Source organism: Plecotus auritus, assembly GCF_963455305.1.
Source record: "Plecotus auritus genome assembly, chromosome: 8".
In the NCBI taxonomy this organism is placed as follows: domain Eukaryota; kingdom Metazoa; phylum Chordata; class Mammalia; order Chiroptera; family Vespertilionidae; genus Plecotus; species Plecotus auritus.
Genome location: NC_137782.1, coordinates 116648185 through 116666626, shown reverse-complemented (window position 1 = coordinate 116666626; position 18442 = coordinate 116648185). Strand labels below are relative to the sequence as shown.

Genomic DNA, 18442 nt, shown 5'->3' with positions numbered 1-18442 from the left:
TCAAATAGCTATTGTAGAATTGTGTGAAAACTACCAGCGCAGACATCTGGGGAGCCCTCACTGCATTAGGATCTGTGTAAAGTGCTAGGGACAGAGCGAGAACCGCCGTTCCTACTCTGCCTGCCTCCCAGGTGGGCTCCATGGTGTGAGAAGGTAAGCCACGCCAGTGGGTCCCTGGACCTGAGTGCCCGGTGAGGGGCAGAGAGGTGCAGAGGGAAGTCGGATGACAGCCATGGCAGGTGAGGGTACCAGAGAGGGCTCTGGTTAAGGAGGTGGTACTTGGCCGAGCATTGCCAGGGTGGGAGTGCCGATGGTATTCCGGGCGGCTGCCATTGAATGGGCAAAGGCCGGAGGTGGGAGCGTACACGGTGTGTTTAGGAAACAAAGACTAGTTGGCTGGATCAGGAGTTTGCATGCAGAAATAGTGGGAAATAGAGTCAGAAAGTAGGAAGGGATCTTCTTGGATTATCCACCAGGGGTTTGCCCGCAAGTGCTAGTTAATGATTGGATTGACAGGAAGTGCAAGCAGGACTCCAAGATAATTTTGGAAAGGCACCAGGCTGAGAGTCTCTGGAATGGGGCTGGAAAAGGAAAGAACCAAGAACATGTTTGTAATGCCAACCCTCCAACTCCCACAGATTGCTCCCCGCTGGCCCACTTAATACAGAAGACAGGGCCCAAGGACAGAGGAGACTGGTGTGTGGCCCTGGCATGAGAGCTGAAAGGGGCATGGAAATGGACGCCTCGAGTGTGCAGCAGGCCCAGGCGAGGACGGCGGTTCAGCACCCAGTGCTCGTGACCCAGGCTTCTCCATGGCAGGTCAGAATTAATCCCTGCACCCTCTCTCATCAAAGCTCATGGTTTGTCTGAACCACACATGTCTTTCCACTGCTGTCCCCTGCACCTGAGCTGACTCAGGTCCCTGAACTGAATACTCTCTCGGGTCTCCACGTCCCTGTTCCTGCTGGTCCCTCCTTAGGGCACCTGGTGGAGACCTGCCCCTGACTCAGGAGGCTCCCTCCCGGACCCCAGCCCAGCGCATGCCCTCTCCTGCTCACTCAGCATCCATGTCCATCTGCACCAAAGCCTCCCTGCTCTCTCTAGAACGTCAGTGCGAAGGCCAAGGCATGCCTAACTTCACGCCTGCCATTCCCAAGGACTTGGTAGATATTTACATACTGAACTCAGTATTACTGTAATAATGCCCTCTGAAGTGATTTGGAGTTAGAACCCAAGGCCTGTGTGGCCAGGGGTGCCTGGCTGGGTGAGAACGTGTCCTAAGACCTGGGCACCTGAAAGCTGGTGCCGGGAGCGATGGCACAGAGCCCTGGGGCAGTGCAGGTGTGCTGGGACTCAGAGGCAGAGACGGGGACACCAGGTGCCTCTTTAGGAACTGCAGTGAAGCCCGAGGTGGTCCAGGCGTAGGTGCACACTGAGCACCCCTCAGGGAGAAACAGGCAGGAGGAGAGGAGAGGGGGTTGCCATACCACATAGAGAGCTGGGAATACAAGTGTCTCTGGATAGTGGGCCAAGAAGAATAAAAATAAGTCATCATTTCTGTGGGTGGTGCTATGGACTGAATGTGCGTGTCTCCCCCAAATTCACATGTTAAAGCCCTTAACCTCCAACATAAATGGTGTTTGAAGGTGGAGCCTTTGGGAGGTAATTAGAGTTAGGTGGGGTCATGAGGGTTAGATGCAGTCACGAGGGTGGGGTCCCGTGATGGGATTAGTGCCCTTACAAGAGAAGGAAGAGTCAGTAATACTCTCTCTCTCTGCCCACATGCACTGAGGAAATACCCAGTGAGGAGGTGACTGTCTGCGAATCAGAGATCCTGATCACACTGGTACCCTGATCTTGGACTTCCAGCTTCCAGAACTGTGAGAAGCAAATGTCTGTGAGTAAGCCACCCAGTATGTGGTGTTCTGTAGTGACATACGGAGCTAAGATAGGTGGCTGGAAAGGGGACATCAGGGTGACAGGATCCCCAGAGTAAATCTTGGAGGTGTCATGCTCCAGGTTTGTACCAGGAAAGCTGAAACTGGGACAGAGGAGTGACTCACATGAGGTGTGATGGGTAAGGGACAATGGATAACAGGATACCCGGGTCCAGCAGCCCACCCTTCCTGTGTGTCCTTTTAATGCCACAAAGCCACTGGGCTCCTTAAGGGACCCACGCACGTGCTATGTACCTGAAAAGGAGGGTTTTTCAGTAAAAAGACAGGTGAGAGGAAGGTCCAGGGACAGGACTCCTCCTTGGATGGTGGCGTGTCAATTCTCCACGATGGAAATGCTCGGCTGCCTCTGGCACAAGCATGTGGACCTAATCATTTCACAGCACTGGGCACTGCGGCCACTACGGCAAAGAGCACCAAGAACACTACGGCGGGCACTACCCCGTGCTGCTCCTTCAGATCTGAGGCCCTGAGGAATATATGAGGCTGCGGCCATTAATTATACAGAATTATACTTTAGCGCGAAAGTGTTTATCCACAAATGTTCTTTTTCCTGCCCCCATTGTTCAGTGTCATTACTTCGGCCAGCACCTGTGCCCCCTCTGCGGGAAGCGCTATTTGATAGTCGCTGACTAGTGCAACGTATACAAAGACTTGTTGATCAAATGTCCAAAGCATCATGAGGACGCCATGGTGTGGAATAATCAGGTCATTTTGGTGCTTCAACCGCATAGCCTGTGCGTCCCTGAGACAGGCCCACACTCGCCCTTCCAGAGGGATTTAGGAACATGTCCGCTGTGGGAGCCTTCTCAGTAGCGCGGACTCAACCTGGACTCATCCACTGCTCCGTGACTTCACGGCCTCGCCTCTCAGGGTCTCTGAGAGCAAGGGCTTGTCTGGCCTTCATTTTCTTCACCCACAGACCTAGGACAGCATCTGCAATTCCTATTTTTGTCAAAGCTTCTTCATCCTGTGTTCCTGAATGAGGGGTGAGTACTGCATGTGTGTGAGTGTGCGTATGTCATACCCAGGGGCCTAGGGGGAGGACAGCAGACACCCAGGGCACAAAATGTAAGGAGGCCTTGCTCTCAGGCCAGCCCTGCCCTTGCTTGAGTTGGTGAGTGAGAGCCTCCTCCATTTTGCAGCCTGGGTTCCTTCGTGCCTCCCTCTAGCCCCAGCCTTGGCTGTGTGTGTGTGTTTGTACAGTTGTGTGTGTGAGAATGTGTTGTGTCTATGTGTACATACATGAGTATGTGTGTGTCTTTGTGTTTTGTGTGCATGTTATTCATACGTATGTGTGCGTGTGCATGTGTATGTGCGTGTGTACAGCTCACCAGTCCACATCATCAGAGGCCCCTTTCCATTCCCCTGGGTGGGTGCCCACTAGGAACAGGTTGCCCTCAGTGCTCAGGCTCGGGTCAGCCCTCACTCCACCCTGTGCGCACTCTGAAAGGCAGTGCTGCTCAGGAGAAGCCCTAGCTCTCAGCGTGGAGGCTCTGCTCTGCCTCGACACTTGTGGGGTCTGGACAGGCACGCCTCTCTAGGCCTCTGTTGCCTTGTCTTGGATCCCCTTCTAGCTTGGACCAACTGTGGGTCCAGGTGGACCATGGGGGTAACCAGAGTCCATGAAACGCCTGGGAGGTGTGAGGTACATCCTCCCAGGCACTCAGGTAGCTCAAGTGCACAAAGTGAGAGCCACAGAGGTAAACATCGCTACACCAGCAGAGGGCAAAAGGGTCATAACAATGAAGGGCTGGGGTCTTGGGGAGTGGGAGGAGGAAAGGGTTTGCAGGGGCCTCAGCTCTGAGGATGTGGGGAGCCCGTGACTCAGTGTTTTATAAACATGAGCTGTTTAGTCCTTGGCAGTCGCAGAGGTCGGAGCCACGAGTCTCCTTTCCTGGCGAGGTCATGCAGTGGAAGTGGTGGAAGGGGAAGCAAAAGCAGGTGTGTCCAACTCCCCAATCCGAAGGCCCAGACAGCAAGGGGGACAGACAGGCTCCCTCCCCTCAAGACAGGCACCATTGGCGTGGGGACATGGTGGACACGCACACACAATAGGAGGCTGTATACAATTGTATCTACACTGAGGTACAGACAGTGACTTCCAGGAGGCGGGACGGACAGCAGTGTGGGCAGGGGCACGGTGTGCTCCTGGCCTCAGGTCTCTCAGCGAGATGGACTCCTTCCAACCAACAGGCCCTGAGGACAGCGAACGAGCTGCTGTCAGCAGGACTCCTGAGAGCCAGGCCCACTGCTAAAGGGTGCGCCTGAGGCCCAGGTAGGGACACCTGTCCAGAAGGCTCTGTGGCAGCAGAGGGGGGCCATGGGATCCTCCTTGTATATATTATTGTATATAATATATATTCTGGATTATTATTACACAGTGTCATGTCATCACAGAATATGAGGACTGGAAGGGCCCAGGCCTTGTCACCCTGTCAAGGAGACGGGAGGCCCAAGGGGCGTCCTGACATCTGCAAACCTCCAAAGGCACCGGGGTTTGGCATCGGAGTGTCCAGCAAGCGTTTGATTTGGCAGAAGTGGGCCTGTCTCCATGGCAAGAGCCAGGGGAGACCGTGGCGGAGCCTGCTGATCCTACAGGCTTGTGCCTGCCTTCCTGCAATGGGGAGCACCAGGATGCAGCAGGCTCCAGGCGGGATGAGGTTTACCTGGTATGGGCAATGGTGTGGTTGTACTGGCTGATCATTCAGACAAATGACTTTGGTGCGCCCACCAACCAGGGTCTTAGTTCCCAGCCCTTGTTCCCCCACTGATATGTTTGGTCTGATTCCTCCCCTCTTGCTGGTGGTCTGTCCACGTGAGGGAACCACAAGCCTCCAGCTCCCGGCCTGAAGGAGCTGCTCACCCTCCTTGGCACCTGCACACAGCAGCGGCCTGTTACACTGAGTTGAGCCCCCGGCCCTCAGATCCCAGCGGCCACCAGCTTGAGTCTGTACCTCTCCTGCTCAGACACTCTCCCTCGCAGCCTCTTTCCTCCTCCTGGTTCCCGCCTCAAAGCCTCCACCTAGGAGCCGTCTGGCGGTTACCCCATTCCTGCCATCTCCATGTTGACAGCGATCTCGGTGCTGGAGAGCAACACGGAGCTGGGGCCAGTGACCTGGTGCTCAGCTAGTCACAGCTTTGAAATGTCACCCAGGGTTTGCTGTTGTGCCAAAGCTGGGTTATTATTACACCAAGTAGAGCAATATTAGACAGCGGCAGGGGAGGTGGAGGGGAGAGAAGAGAGAAGATTAGTAAATGCTCATTTAAAAAGAAACGTATGGCCCTGTGTCAGTGAAGAACCGGTCTTCCTGTGGTGCTGTCTTAGCTGCACAGAGAGCTGCACACACCTCCACCCCCCTCAGCTCATCCTTCCTCCAAGACCAATGCTACTAAAGCCCTAGAATACTCTGGATTCCAACCTAAAGTCCACTGACAGCTCGTTCTATCACCAGCCCGGAGCTTCCCCTACAACTGTGTCTTCTGCTAAAACGAAACAAGAAGTGCTTTTCTAGACTGGGCTGCACAGACGCTGATCACAGCCACAGCTCCGAACCAGTCCTTTCCACATACATAGCCTTTCATTCAGTCCAAAACCCCTGGGCTGGTTTGGAGCGTCGGTCTGTGGACTAGGGGGTCCCAGGTTCGATTCCAGTCAAGAGCACATCCCGGGGTTGTGGGCTCAATCCCCAGTGGGGTGTGTGCAGGAGGCAGCCGATCAATGATTCTCTCTCACTGATGTTTCTATCTCTCTCTCCCTTCTCCCTTCCTCTCTGAAATCAATAAAAATGTATTAAAAAAAAAAGAGAGAGAGAGAGAAGGTCTGTCCTAAAATTGAACTGCAATGAAGTTGCAGTGGGTCGACACTGGGTTTCAAGTTATTCAGGGAGTTTCACAGAAAATATTCAGAAAATGTAGAGTTTGGGCATCTGCCCTGGAGGGTTGTTGGAGACTCCTCCCTGGTGACCGCTGTACAGAGAAGGGAGCGTGTATGAGTAGCTGCTGTGTGCCAGGTGAGGATCTGGTCTACCTTTCACTACTTCCTGGAAGCCCGAACCATCCTCCTAATTTATACAGATGAGAAAATTCAAGGCCAGAGAGACAGTTGACTTGCCTCAGGTCACACAGGGAGAAAGCAGCAAGGGCAGGTCAAGGTCAAAGCTGCCCAGGCCAGCCCCTGCAGAGATGTGGAGGCTGCCACAGGGCCTGCTCTACAGTGACTTCCAAAGTTTACTTGTGACACCTCACACCCCGCATTTACTCTGGAATAATGGTTCTGCTGTCCTCCCAGAGAAGCCAAAAATCAAAACACACAGAAAGTCCTGGGTTTGTGCAAATGCACAGTTCCCATGATGACAGCAGATTAAGCTGCTTCTCTCTGGGACCCGTCACCCAGCCAGCTCCCTGACCTCTCTGCTGTGCTGGTCTGACAGTGACAATATGTCCCAGGGGACTAATCAGCACTAAGCACTCAGGTCGCTCCAAGGCCACTTAGGAGAACCGTGCAAAAGACAACGCTGATGCGCCTGTAGCTGAAGGTGGGAGAAAAAACAGGGTGAAAATAAGGGAGGAAAGGAATTGTTTGAACTACAGAAGGGTTTTCATCTGAGAAATGCTCCCGGCCCACTCCACATAGCAAAAAATTGAACATTAAAATGAAACCTCTTTCCTGTCAGTGTTCCACGAGGCTCCGCAGGAGCTCTGGCCTGGGTTTTGGACCCAAGTGGAGGGACCCTGAGGAAGCAGCAGAGGGGCTGAGCCTGAACTTGGAGAACTGGGATCCAGCACTTCGAGTGCCACCACTCGCTGCCTGGGGGCCTGGTGGTGAGCCGGGACTTCATGGATGGGTCTCTCAGTAACTCTGAAGCTGATTTCATCACACCCACTGGACCATTAATTTGTGAAATGGACCCAAAAGGCAGCCTAAGTGTGGCTTGAAGACGCCCCGGGAGTATGGCCTGTGATTTATTAAGGTGCTTGTAGGTAGTTGTTTTTTTGTTTTGTTTTGTTTTGTTCTGTTTTTGGTGCAGGTGGGAACATAGCACCCTGGGAGGATGTATTCAAAGAAAGCCCCTCTCGCCCTAGTCAGTTTGGCTCAGTGACTAGAGCGTCGACCTATGGACTGAAGGGTCCCGGGATCAATTCTGGTCAAGGGCACATGCTTGGGTTGTGAGCTCGATCCTCAGTAGGGGGCAGGCAGGAGGCAGCCGATCAATGATTCTCATCATTGATGTTTCCATCTCTCTCTCCCTCTCCCTTCCTCTCTGAAATCAATAAAAATATATTTTAAAAGAAAGAAAGTCCCTCTCTCTGCCTTTCCTTCTGGTTGATCCTGTCCTTCCTCCTCATAGGGATCTCCAGGAGTGATGCCCAGATAGAGATCACTTCTCTTATTTTGCAGATAGGAAGACTGAGAACGAAACTGAAAAGGGGGCTATTTTAGTTGAGCTGGAAAGTTGGGGACATTGACGAGGAAAACAAGCTGAGAGACCAAAGGCCCTGCCTGTCACCACTGCTGCCATACAGGCCCTTGTGCCATCTCACCAAGGGCTGTGGCCAGAGTTCCCAGTGGAGTTGCAGGTGCAAACCATCTGGTAGCACAGGGAGTTGTGACAAGCTGGGCTTTGGGAGGGGGCAATGAGCAGCAACTGCCTCCTCTTCTGTGCAAGCGACAGTAACACCTCCTGCCTGGGAGAGTTCAGAGAATGAGAGGAGCCCTGGTCACACCTCTCCAGCAGAATCCCATACCCACTTGCATTTGCTGAGTGCTCACTGGTGCCCGGGCACACTGAGCTCTTCCTGTAGGTATACAAGTGGTGCTGGCAGAGCTGGAGCGGTAGGGGCTGGCTGTGCTGAGCCCTCGCCATTCCTGGCATCCTATGTGGGGTTCCTGGCAATGGGAGGATGCTCAAGAATCAACACAGACACAGGACCCAAATATGCCTGGGGGACCGCCTCAGGAAGGAGATGCCTGGAGGGGGCCCCACGGACACTGTGAAGCCAGACTCAGCGAAGCGAGTTGTGCATGTAAAACAGAAACTGCCCCAGGAAGGCTGCTCTGGTGCGTGGCCGGTGTAAGAGACAGTTGCTCATCATGTTCCCCGCTGGCTGGGGAAGGAGCTTTCGAAATCCAAATAGGCTTGTGGCCCCCCAGTCTGGCCGTGAGGAAATAATTACAAACCCTCAATGATCTCCTTAAAGGTGCCCTGGCCACAGACACATAAAAAAGGGTGCTGCCTCTGCCCAACCCTGACCAGACATGCCACCCAGGGTCATAAGCATGGGCTGGATGAGCAGGGACTGGCCCGGGAGAGTGTTCAGGAATGGAAACCCTTGGATTTTGGTTCTCTGTACCCTTTCCTGCAAAGAGAACCCCAGCCCCTCTGCTGAAAAGAGTCACTGCGCATCCCCAGGCAGAATGTCCTCAGCTCCCTGTCCTGTGAACCTGGGCCACGTGTGGGTGCATTCTCCTCTCTTTAGAGGGTGTTTTGCATCCTCAAGTTCTATCTCTGAAGGGAGTGGAGGCTGGGCTACTCAGCCTTTCCCCAAGTCTCAACAAAAGCAGAGTGAAGTCTTGAGTGGGGGCGCATTCCCCTGCCCCCTCCTTTTTAAATCACCTTTTTCTCCGTAAACGAAATTGTTTCTTTTATCCTTTGCCTCCTTGTGTATTCAGAAGCACAGAGCTCAAAGCTTCCTCTGCGCTACTGGGAGTTTGGTACCTCTTGGACCGATAAATACAGCAGCTTTAAATACTTAGAACTGAAGACAGGCCAACTGTGGCGAGAGGAAACACATCCCTCACAGTCAAGCCCAGCAAGCTCCTCCTGAGATTACAAAGGGCACTTGCTGCCCGAGCTGGGAGGAGGCTGGTGCAGGCTGGGGGTGGGGCGCTTGCGGAGCAGCCCTCTGCCTCAGGTAGGTGTGCCCCAGAGCAGATAAGCCACCTAGGGCAAGTCTGGATGTCTCTAAGCATAGTAGACTCTACCAGTATGTCCCCCACTGGTGCCACTCGGAAATGTCCCAAGATAAGAGGGGTGGCTTTATTCTTCTCCTCTAAAGGGGACTCCTCTCCTTACCCCTACATTCCTTGTGTGCAGGTGAAAGTCACCAGTGAGAGAACCAGGACATTTTGCAAAATAGAATGTGATCACTACATAATTTGATATGAACATTTGAAAAACGTTTCTTATGAAAAAATGATACTTTAAATGCACCCGCAACCACACACACATACATTGTTTTTATGAGAACCAATTAATAAATGCTAATTCATTCAGGCATATCTACACTGAATTACTGTTTCATTTCATTGCAGGGGAATTTTCCATTAGTAAACTCTCCCTTGCTGATTTTTTTGGGGGCATTATTTATATATTTTTCAGTTTCACTAATAGTGAGGTTGGTATGTGATATTATCTGCTGTTTGTATGTCTTAAATTTCTTTTTCATCTAAAATGTTTCCTCATTCTTGCAGCTCCACGTAATCCAGGAGAAACGGCATTAAAAGCAGACAAGACTTTACACATAAATGATTGAAAAAGGCATGGGCTGCAATTAGCCTGACCGGGGTGGAGGGGGGCACCTTGTCTGATTGTACCGCTCTCAGTCCAGGCGTGTGCTCTGGGCTAATGTGGAAATACCCTCCTATGTTAGCGAGTCACAAGTCTATCCACGAAAAGATTGTGGGTACACAACTAGGAAAGAAGACTGAAGGGGCTTTAATAATAAAATAAACACGCAAATCTGTTTATAAGTCCCCCCGCCCCCAGCTCAGTGCCCAGCTCCTGCTCCCTTTTCAAGGACACAAATCAGGATTCTGACATCTAGACACCAGAGATCCAGACCAGCTGGCTCCCAAAGATGCTGCCTCTTTTTATGCCCAGAAGGTGGGGGGTTCCAGTGGTGGTTGGGGTTACTTAGGGGCGCGGCAGTAGGAATCCTATTCAAAAGGATGTGCTCTGAGGTAGCATTTCGATTTTCTTATATTGGAATGGCCAAGCTTCCTCGCACCTGGCTACCTTCGCTTCTCAAATAAGTTCTTTCATTTTTATTTTCCAGCCACCTTCTCCCGCGCCCCCTCCCCCTGCCTCCTTTCAGCGTCTTTCTTTCTTTTTCTAATTCTTTCCCTTTCACAGTAACATATTCTGGAGGATGTGAATGATTAAGCTGTTTGCTCCGAGGTTTGGATATGAAAAGGCATGTCACACCGTAAGTAAAGTTTCACCTTTATACTCAACTCTATCAATAATTACAGAACAAGGAGAACTATTGGTAAATCCTTTTTACAGTTTGCTCTTACAAAAATAATGCCATTTATTCAAAGCATCCTGAGTTCTGTTGATTTTACTTTTTATAAAAATTAGTTACAAAGCAGAGTAACTGCCACCATGAAGTCAGCATATAAAGGGATCGTGAGGACTGCATATCCACAGGAAACATAACCCCGTAAAACGTGCACCCATTAAAACTGGAGATTGGAGACTCTAATACAAAGTTCTGACACACTATTATATTAGCAGATGCTCTCCTTTGAACAGAAATAGCTCTTCATAATTAAAATTCCATGAGATTGACTTTTGTGCTGTGTTCCTTCCCTTCCTTTGTCCTCTTTAGCAAAATCGGGCAGAGTCCTTTTGGGTACAGACCGATAAAATTAATTAACTTTCCTCCCACCCCCAAAAAGGTCCCAAATAAATGCTTCCAATAGACATCAAAAAGTGTCAATTAGAAATAATTACTTCTTATCAATCAGTGGGGCAATTAAAGTGACAAAGCTTGAAAAGATACTTATCTTAAAACTAATTCACAAGGTAGCTAAATTATCTCCTAATTAACTTACATTGAGGAGGGTGGAAGGATGGACCGCCTTGAAACAAAGATGAATTGGGGAACCCCAGTACCTCTTTATGCTCTTCCAGACAGCGTCAATCCCTGGAAGGCCTTATTTTCATCCCAGGCTAGAAACCTAGGAAGAAAACAGACACTCCCCAAATGCATTTCACTCCTTTCCTCCTTTCTAAAACCCCTGTCTCCCATCTCAGATCTGGGGGGTTAGAGGCATGCTCCACCACCATCTGAAGTCTCATTTCATCGCTTGAATATCCCATTTTCAGGAGCCGGGGACACAAGGTTGCGGGAGTTGTTCCACTTAACTTTTAATGACGGCCTGCTTGCTAAACTCTCTTCTTCAAAGATACAGTATTGTTTGCCTTTTAATATTTATGTGGCATTTATCATTTCGCACGCGTCTTGAATATTTAAAAAATATTTTTGCTTGAGAGGATCTTTGGTCCCCGATGCTACAAAATCCCCACTGGGTTTTAGGGAGGGTTCAGCCCATTGCTAACCAGTGCACACCAGAATAATTCGCTATCGCTCTCCACATCCTTTCAGAATAAAGCTGTAGAAAACATGTACATATATATTAACACAAAGTAAGATCAGCCCAGAGGAAGCCGAGGGTGGGTTGGTGGACCAGCGCAGAGGCGCGCAGTATACTCAGGAACCAGCGCGCGCGACTGGTGTCGCTGGAAAGCTGAGCCCGCCAGGCTCCCAGCTCCAGGGGCGGCCGAGCGGCCTGAGCTCCGTTTTCCCCTGGGGAAACTTAGGTGGGAGTCTCCAGGTAAAGCCACTCAGAAATGGAAGCGCAGGGAGAAAGAAGCCGCTGAACACCGAAGCGATAAATGGGCGTACAAAACCAGGAAGGTCAGAGTATGAATTGAGTGAGCTCCACAGACAGGACAACAGCGTCAAGTAAACTGATCGGAAAGTCAGGATCCTCGATGCTAAACAGACAGAGGATTTAGAAGAGAAGCAGGGGTAGCCCAGACCCTCTGAGCCGCATTTTAGGCAGTTCTCTTCTGTTGTGTTACTACTGCATTAAACGGAAGGGAAAAGTCTCTTTCTCCCTTCCGCACAGCTTTATTTCTTTGTTTTTCCTACTGCCGCTTCCCTCTTGCCCCCCCCCCCCCGCCCCAGACGCAAAACACCTGACCCTCCCCGCTGGTGCTCCGCTCCCTCCCCAGACCAAGGGCGAGTTGCTTCTAAGCTCTGGAGAATCCGCGCAGCATCTGGGCTCCTTGATGATTTACAATGAAAACAAATTGTGTCTTTTTTTCTTCCTTTTATTCCCATTTACTGTAATGAGTGCTTCTAGAATGGAAATAAGTAGCGAAAACAAAATCAAGCCAGCCCAGAGAATTGCAACATTGCCTTATTTCCCAAAGGGTCTGGTCTGGCGCAGTAAATTCGGGGTCTGAGAGCACCCAGTCCTCCCGCCTCCAGAAAGGTCGGGACGAAGTGGGATGGGTTGGGTGCGGTTGGAGACCGACTCCGAGCGGAGCGGAAGCAGCCGGACCAACCTGGCTTGAGATTCCGCACCCTGCGCGCTGGGCCTGGGAGACGGTTCTGCTCCCGCGGGGCGACGCCCAGTATTGTACCCGGTTTGGCTAAAGACTAAAGGGCCAAACACCTCTCTGACCTCCAAAAGTGGCCCAAGAGCGCGCGTGGCGCCCGGGAGCCGCTGGGCAAGCGGTGCTGGGTAGACCCACTGGGACCCGGGCTCCCGGAAGGGTCGCGAGGTTTCGGACCTGCGTTCCAGGACTGACGGCAGTGTGGGGGTGGGGTCCTGCTGACTCGGTCTCCGCCAGGCAGCCAACCAGAATAAGAAACATGCCGCCCCCACCCCCGGGTCTCCCCGCGCCCCACACCGGGGAGCCTGGGCCGGCGGATCCGAGGCTGCGCGCATAGCTGGACCCCCGCGCTCTGGCTAAATAGAGATCTCAGCCGCGCGCCGCGCGGATCCGACCTCCTTATTATAACAAATGTCCCGTTTGCCGAGCGGACTTCATATTCGCCGAGAATTCATCTGAAATATTGATTTCCTCTCACTTCGCCGGCCCAAATCGATAGCGCTGCGCCCTGGCCCCATAAATCGCCTTCCCCGGGGGCCAACCCGGCTCCATCCATCACCGCGGCCGGACCAGGCCGCTGCCCACACTTGCTGCGCGCCCGGCGGCAGTGCCCAGTGAGCCCACCAGCCCGATTCTAGGGCACCTTCCCAACAGAGATCCTCATCCCCCACTCCGCCCGGCCTAGCTTGGCAGGAGAAGGAGAGAGCAGGTGCGGAGGCTAGAGACCCCAACACGTTTGAAGGCCCTAGGCCCGGCGCTGGTGGGGAAGAGGTTCCGCTCAGCGGGAGCTCAGTCCTAGAAGCCCAGATGCCCCGCGCGCCCGCTGCTCCTCTCCTGCCCCGTACTCGGCCAGGAGGAGTCCGAACCCCGAGCTCACTCAGGGCTCCCAGGCCCCGAAACACAGGCTCCTTTCCGAAGGGCTGGAGAGGTGTGCGGGCTCACAGTCGCGCCCGGGGATTCAGGAGAGCTGAGCGTATCCGGACAAGCGCTTGGTGGTCGGGGCAAGGTAACTGCAAGTCCAGCAGCGCGCGGCCCACCCTCACCCGCCATGCCAGCCAGGGTGGGTGCGAGGGACACCTCTCTGACCCCGCGGTGAGCTCTTCACCCCTCCGTGTGGTCCGCAGAAACCAAGGCCTGCATTGGCAGCCCCGCTGGGCGAGAGAACCTCAGAGCTGGAGAGAGAGCGGCGAGGCAGCTGCAGCGGAGAGCCAGGCCCCAAGGCACCCCTTCCGCGTCCTCACGAAGGGAGGTCCCGCGAGTCCGGCGCACACGCCCCCAGCCCCGCTGCCCCAAGCGCACCCAGGGACGCATGGCGATCCAGGGCTAGGGTCCGGCCACGCGCGTCCTTACCGGATCTGATGGAGTTGTGAGGCATCCTGAGGATCACTCGTGGCCCGCGCGAGGCTCAGGGAGTCCTCACGCAGGTCCCTGCCGCATCCGCCGCGCCGCTGCCCTGCAGGCCCAAGGGAAAGGGCATGAGAGCGCGTCTGCTGCCTTAGTCCTTCGCCCAGGCCCTGTCCCCCTGGCTTTCGCTTCGTGGCAAGAGTCGGAGGGTTTAGGCAAAGTGTGGCCAAGCTCAGCCTGGCCTAGCAAGCACATGTGGGACGCGAGGGTCCAGGATTGGGGGTCTGCCAACAAAGTCCCAACTCCAGCCCAGGTGCCCTCTTCCTCTGCCGCCCCGACCTCATCCAGTTTAAGTTGGGAGGAAAAACGCTTCTTGGGACCCTCTCCCTTCTCCAATCATCCTTCTCCCCCAGGAAGCTTTCGGCCAGGCTGTGCAGCTTACCTGGCCTGCGGCCTCTGGCCCTCAGTGCCCGGGTCCGCTGCGAGGGTGCCCTGGGCCCGCGTCTCTCCTTGGTCCCAAGTTTGTTCCCATCCACCAGGCATCGCTACTGGTTTTATCCCGCCAGGGCCCTGAGACAAGGGTCTGGAGAGGCTCGCAGCCCGCGGATTGGCTGGCTGGGTGCAGGGGGGTGCGGGAAGGGGAGGATTTTGCAAGGGGGACATGGCTGAGTGGACTCAGGAGTTAGAAACATTCTCTGGAGCTTCTGTTTCCAGCAGAGAGGAGAGGGAGGCAGCTGAGCCCTAACTCAGCAGGCCTGGAGACATTCAAGGAGTGCGATGGAGACCTCAGGCCTGGAGATGAGGGTCTCTGGGTCCTCCCAGGTCACTGGCCACCAGAAGTGAGAGACACAGCTGCTGGGCAATACCCTCTTGCTCCTGGTCTGCTAATGGGCAAGCAGGCTTTTCCTGTGTTAGGAGGAACTGTTTATATGCCGGCTTCTTTGGGTAGAAGCTACGCACCTTCTCAGCACTGGTGTGGGCCTCTTCAGGACAGAACCCTGAATAGCCCCTGAGCCCACGCCCTCCTCACCACCAGACAGGGTCCACACCCTCACACTACTAGGTTAATGACAATGGTCACAAAACCCATTTCACAGGCTCCCTCTCTCCCCCAAAACACACACACACACACACACACACACACACACACACACACACACCTGGCGGTGAGAGCCTAGATCTCACCTCACCGTGGGAGGGTGTTAGAAAGGGACAGGACAGAGCAGACCTCTGCTCTTGTCTGCAGAGGTCAGCAGCCTTGGGGAGTGAGGGCCTGGGTGTGGATAAGATCCCGTGTGAAACTGAAGAGCCTTCATGTGCCAAAAGTGGGGTACAGGCAACACTGTGGGGGGTGGGGCAAGGCCTGGATGCTCCTTCAATCTCAGGTCAGGCTCTGGGACTCAGTGTTACAGCCCAGAGGACAGCGTGCTCCCTGTTCCCCCGGGGCTGTGCTGCCTGGTGAGGCTCTGGAACAGAGGGTGGAGCTGCTGGGTGAGAGAGCAGTGAAGGGGCAGAGGAGACAGCGTATTCAGGGGTGTATGTGTATGAGGGACAGAAAGGGAGAGAGAGAATTCACAATATTTTTCTTAATTAAAGAAACTTTCTATCTTTCAGGCTAACCCACTTCCTCCTGACTTCTCAGTTCTCAGTTTATAAAAAATTAATCATTTTGTGAAAGGAGAAAGAATATGTACGACCCCAAACGGATCCTCCACATTTCTTAATGTCTCTAAACAAAAACAATAGGTGCTTTATGGTTTTAAAATTTCCTCTAAAATTGTAGTTTACAGCTGCTCTGTGGTTTCCAGATGTCTGGACTCTCCACTTCTCTGCTCAGAGCCCAGAGAGACGCTCGAAGGGTGTTGAGATGGAAGTGGGCCTCAGCATAGGCCCCACCACCGCTGGCAATTCCCTCCCCTCCCCCCCCCCAGCTTCTAGGGGAGCCTGAAAGCCACCAAGAGGCTCCCCTCCCACCCGTGAGGCTGTGCTCCAGGGCGAGCCTGACAAGCCCTCATCCCAACAGCTGTGCAGACCTCAGAGGGGCCACCCAACTGCAGGGCTGAGAGGTACCAGCGGCCATAGAACTCAGGCACCGGCCTACGCTGTTCTCTGGCTCAACAAAACAAGCCCCGCACAGCACCCCCCACTTCTGACAAAAGTTGTCAAAGGACAAAAACCACTGGTAAGTCATCAAAACGTCCTTGTCTCATCTGTGAGGGGACAGGAGGCCACTCTGCAGAGAAGTTCTGGAGCCAACAGGCCGCAGGCAGGAGGGACTGAGCCTGCCTCCTGCTCTGGCCCTGCTTTCTGGTACCCGTGGGAAGCAGGCCAGGGGCCTTGCCATTTCCCACTTCTCTGCAGCCAAGGCCAAGGAAATGGTTTAATAGCATCCGGACTCATTGAGGCCAGGCTCTTTCTCTGCAAAATGAAGAGGTTGAAATACATACATATTTTTAAAATGCCTTTTATCACAGTTTTTTTTCTCAGACTTCTAAAAATCCACGATTCTCTTAGTTAAGAATGAACATCCCAAACTTTCCTTCAATGGTACTTCAAATTTCTAACTAATTTTAGCATCATGAGTGAGAGACTCTCGGATCAATGGGAAATTCAGAACCAACACCTTCTTCTCCAGCACTTCTTTTCAGATTCGATGCCCGCGGCAACCTGGCAACCTGTGGTTTAAGCCTTGTTACAATTTTTTTTTAACCCAGTGTTTTTCCCAAGAAAGATGATTTAGTTGCCAATCTGAAAATAAATAGAGGAGAGAAAATAACTCTGGCTTGTATTTACGGTTTTGACAGATCTGGCCACAGGCCTGAGTGTTTCATTGTGGAAATGAAGATTCTTTCAGGTTTAACATTCAAAGAGTTTACTATCCACCCCAGGCAACTGCCTAAGTCCAGGTCCAGTGAGTATTCTGTGGTTTTTAAAGTTTAGGTTGATCTGCAGAGCCTTCCCAAGACGGTCTTTTTTCCGCGGGACCCAGCTGAAATCCACTGAGCTTGGCATGGCTTGGCAGGGCGCTTGTTCCCTGGATGTGGGATTTGGGTGCTAAACCACTGTCCCAGGCAAACCAGGATGAGGCGGACATCTAGCTGATGGAGCCGGGAAGCAGGTGGTTTGGGGGCCGGTTCATTGTGCAGCTGGAATTCTACCTCCTGGCTCAGGCTGCATGGCCCTGGAACGCCCCATAGTCCCTGGGCCTCTCCCTCTGCCCCATGGACCCCGGAAAAGGCCAGCCTTGGGGGAAGGTTTTTGCCGCCCAAGAACCCTCCTTGGTTACCTGCCCTCCACTATGTGATAAACACCTCCTAGGGCTAATGTGCACCCTTTGTTTCGAGTTAGGAGGTGAGCGGTTCTGCCCTGGCTCCCTGGGATGGGCCCTTTCCTTTCTCTGAGCCTCGGTTTCCTCTTCTTTGGGGCGTGGGTGCAGGTGGGGAACGGGCGGAGGCCCTGTCCTGGCTTTGTTGTGAGGTGAATAGAGTTATGGATGTGAATGCCCTTTGAAAGCCGCAGCTCTGCACAGAGTTAATTATTATTAGACAACAAAGGCAGGGCAGCACTTCCAGAGGGCAGAGTGAAAACTGCTCTAAAATTTTGCTGTAGAAGTCGGTTCCTTTAATCCTTTCCCCAAAGCACTGTGAGTTTCAAACAGCCACCTGAGCCCGGAGGTGATGGACAGGTGATTTCCTGTTGGCAGGAAAGGGCCAGGGAGTGCGCTGTGGGTGGAGGTGGCTGTGGGCTGCATGGGGGCTGGGGTGTCCGTGAGGGGACCCGGAAGGAGGGAGCACAGCCAAAGGCAGAGGGGGCCTCAGGTGAGCAGAGCCTCCAGCCTGGATGACTCCACCGTTTGCAGAGGGCAGCAGTGCTCAGGGTCCCTTCTCCCCTCAGACTTGCCCAGGGGTGCCATGCCACACAGGAGGGCTACCCTGTCCCCACACCTTGGGAAATGGCCACAGCAGGCCCTGAGGCCTCCCGGTGGTTGTGCCAGACAATCAATCATTAATTGTCTTGTGCTCCTCCCCTCCTCCCCTCAGGCTTTCAAAACCCAGAAATAGAAATACAGGTCCTGGCAGGAGAAAGGAAAGGGCCACCGGTTGTGGAAAGCACTTTGGAAAAAGCCACTGGTGGCAGAGGTCCAGTGGGTTTCAGGTTGGAAAGGCGTTCTGGGCACATCTCTCTGGGGCTCCTTGCCCACTGGCAGCCCCCGGGTGGCTGCCACCTGGGCTGCTGGGGGAGATGGCTGTCTGCAGGCTGTGGAGGAGCCTCACCAGGAGCAGAGAGGAAAGGGCCAATGTAGAGAGGGGATAACACGGGTCAGTTTTTTTCTGGTAATAGTCGTTTTTTAAAAAGTTAAAAATACCCAGCCTCGTGTCTAAGTTGGTTGGAGCCAGCAAATGGTTGCGGGTTCAATTTCTGGTCAGGGCACAAACCTAAGTTGTGGGTTCGATCCCCAGTCTGGGTTCGCAGAGGAGGCAACCCACTTAATGTTTCCTTCTCTCTTCCTCTCGCTCTAAAAATCAATAAACATATCCTCAGATGAGGATCTTTAAAAATTATAAACAATGAGCGAGGCCCTTTTGCGACCTGTTTTACAGATGGGAAGACAGAGCCCCAGGAAAGTAAGCGCTGTGTCCCAGGTTTTTAGCGGTCATGGATGACGCAAGGTCCAGGGAGAACTGATGGCCCAGGCCTTCCCTTACATGATGGGAATTCTGCTCTCCCAGC

General features: G+C 53.1%; 1 protein-coding gene across 9 annotated transcripts in view; it reads right to left on the bottom strand.

Moving 5' to 3' along the window:
* PAX8 (paired box 8) overlaps positions 1-14275 on the bottom strand; it is a 60255-nt gene extending 45980 nt beyond the window's left edge. For all 9 annotated transcript variants that reach the window (XM_080683712.1, XM_080683707.1, XM_080683706.1 and 6 more), the window contains exons 1-2: positions 14154-14275; positions 13718-13820 (exon numbers count right to left, since the gene is read on the bottom strand). In XM_080683712.1, coding sequence (XP_080539838.1) covers positions 13718-13742 — 25 coding nt within the window. In that variant the 5' untranslated portion in view covers positions 13743-13820; positions 14154-14275. The remainder of the gene's footprint in view (positions 1-13717; positions 13821-14153) is intronic.
* Positions 14276-18442: the final 4167 nt, after the last annotated feature.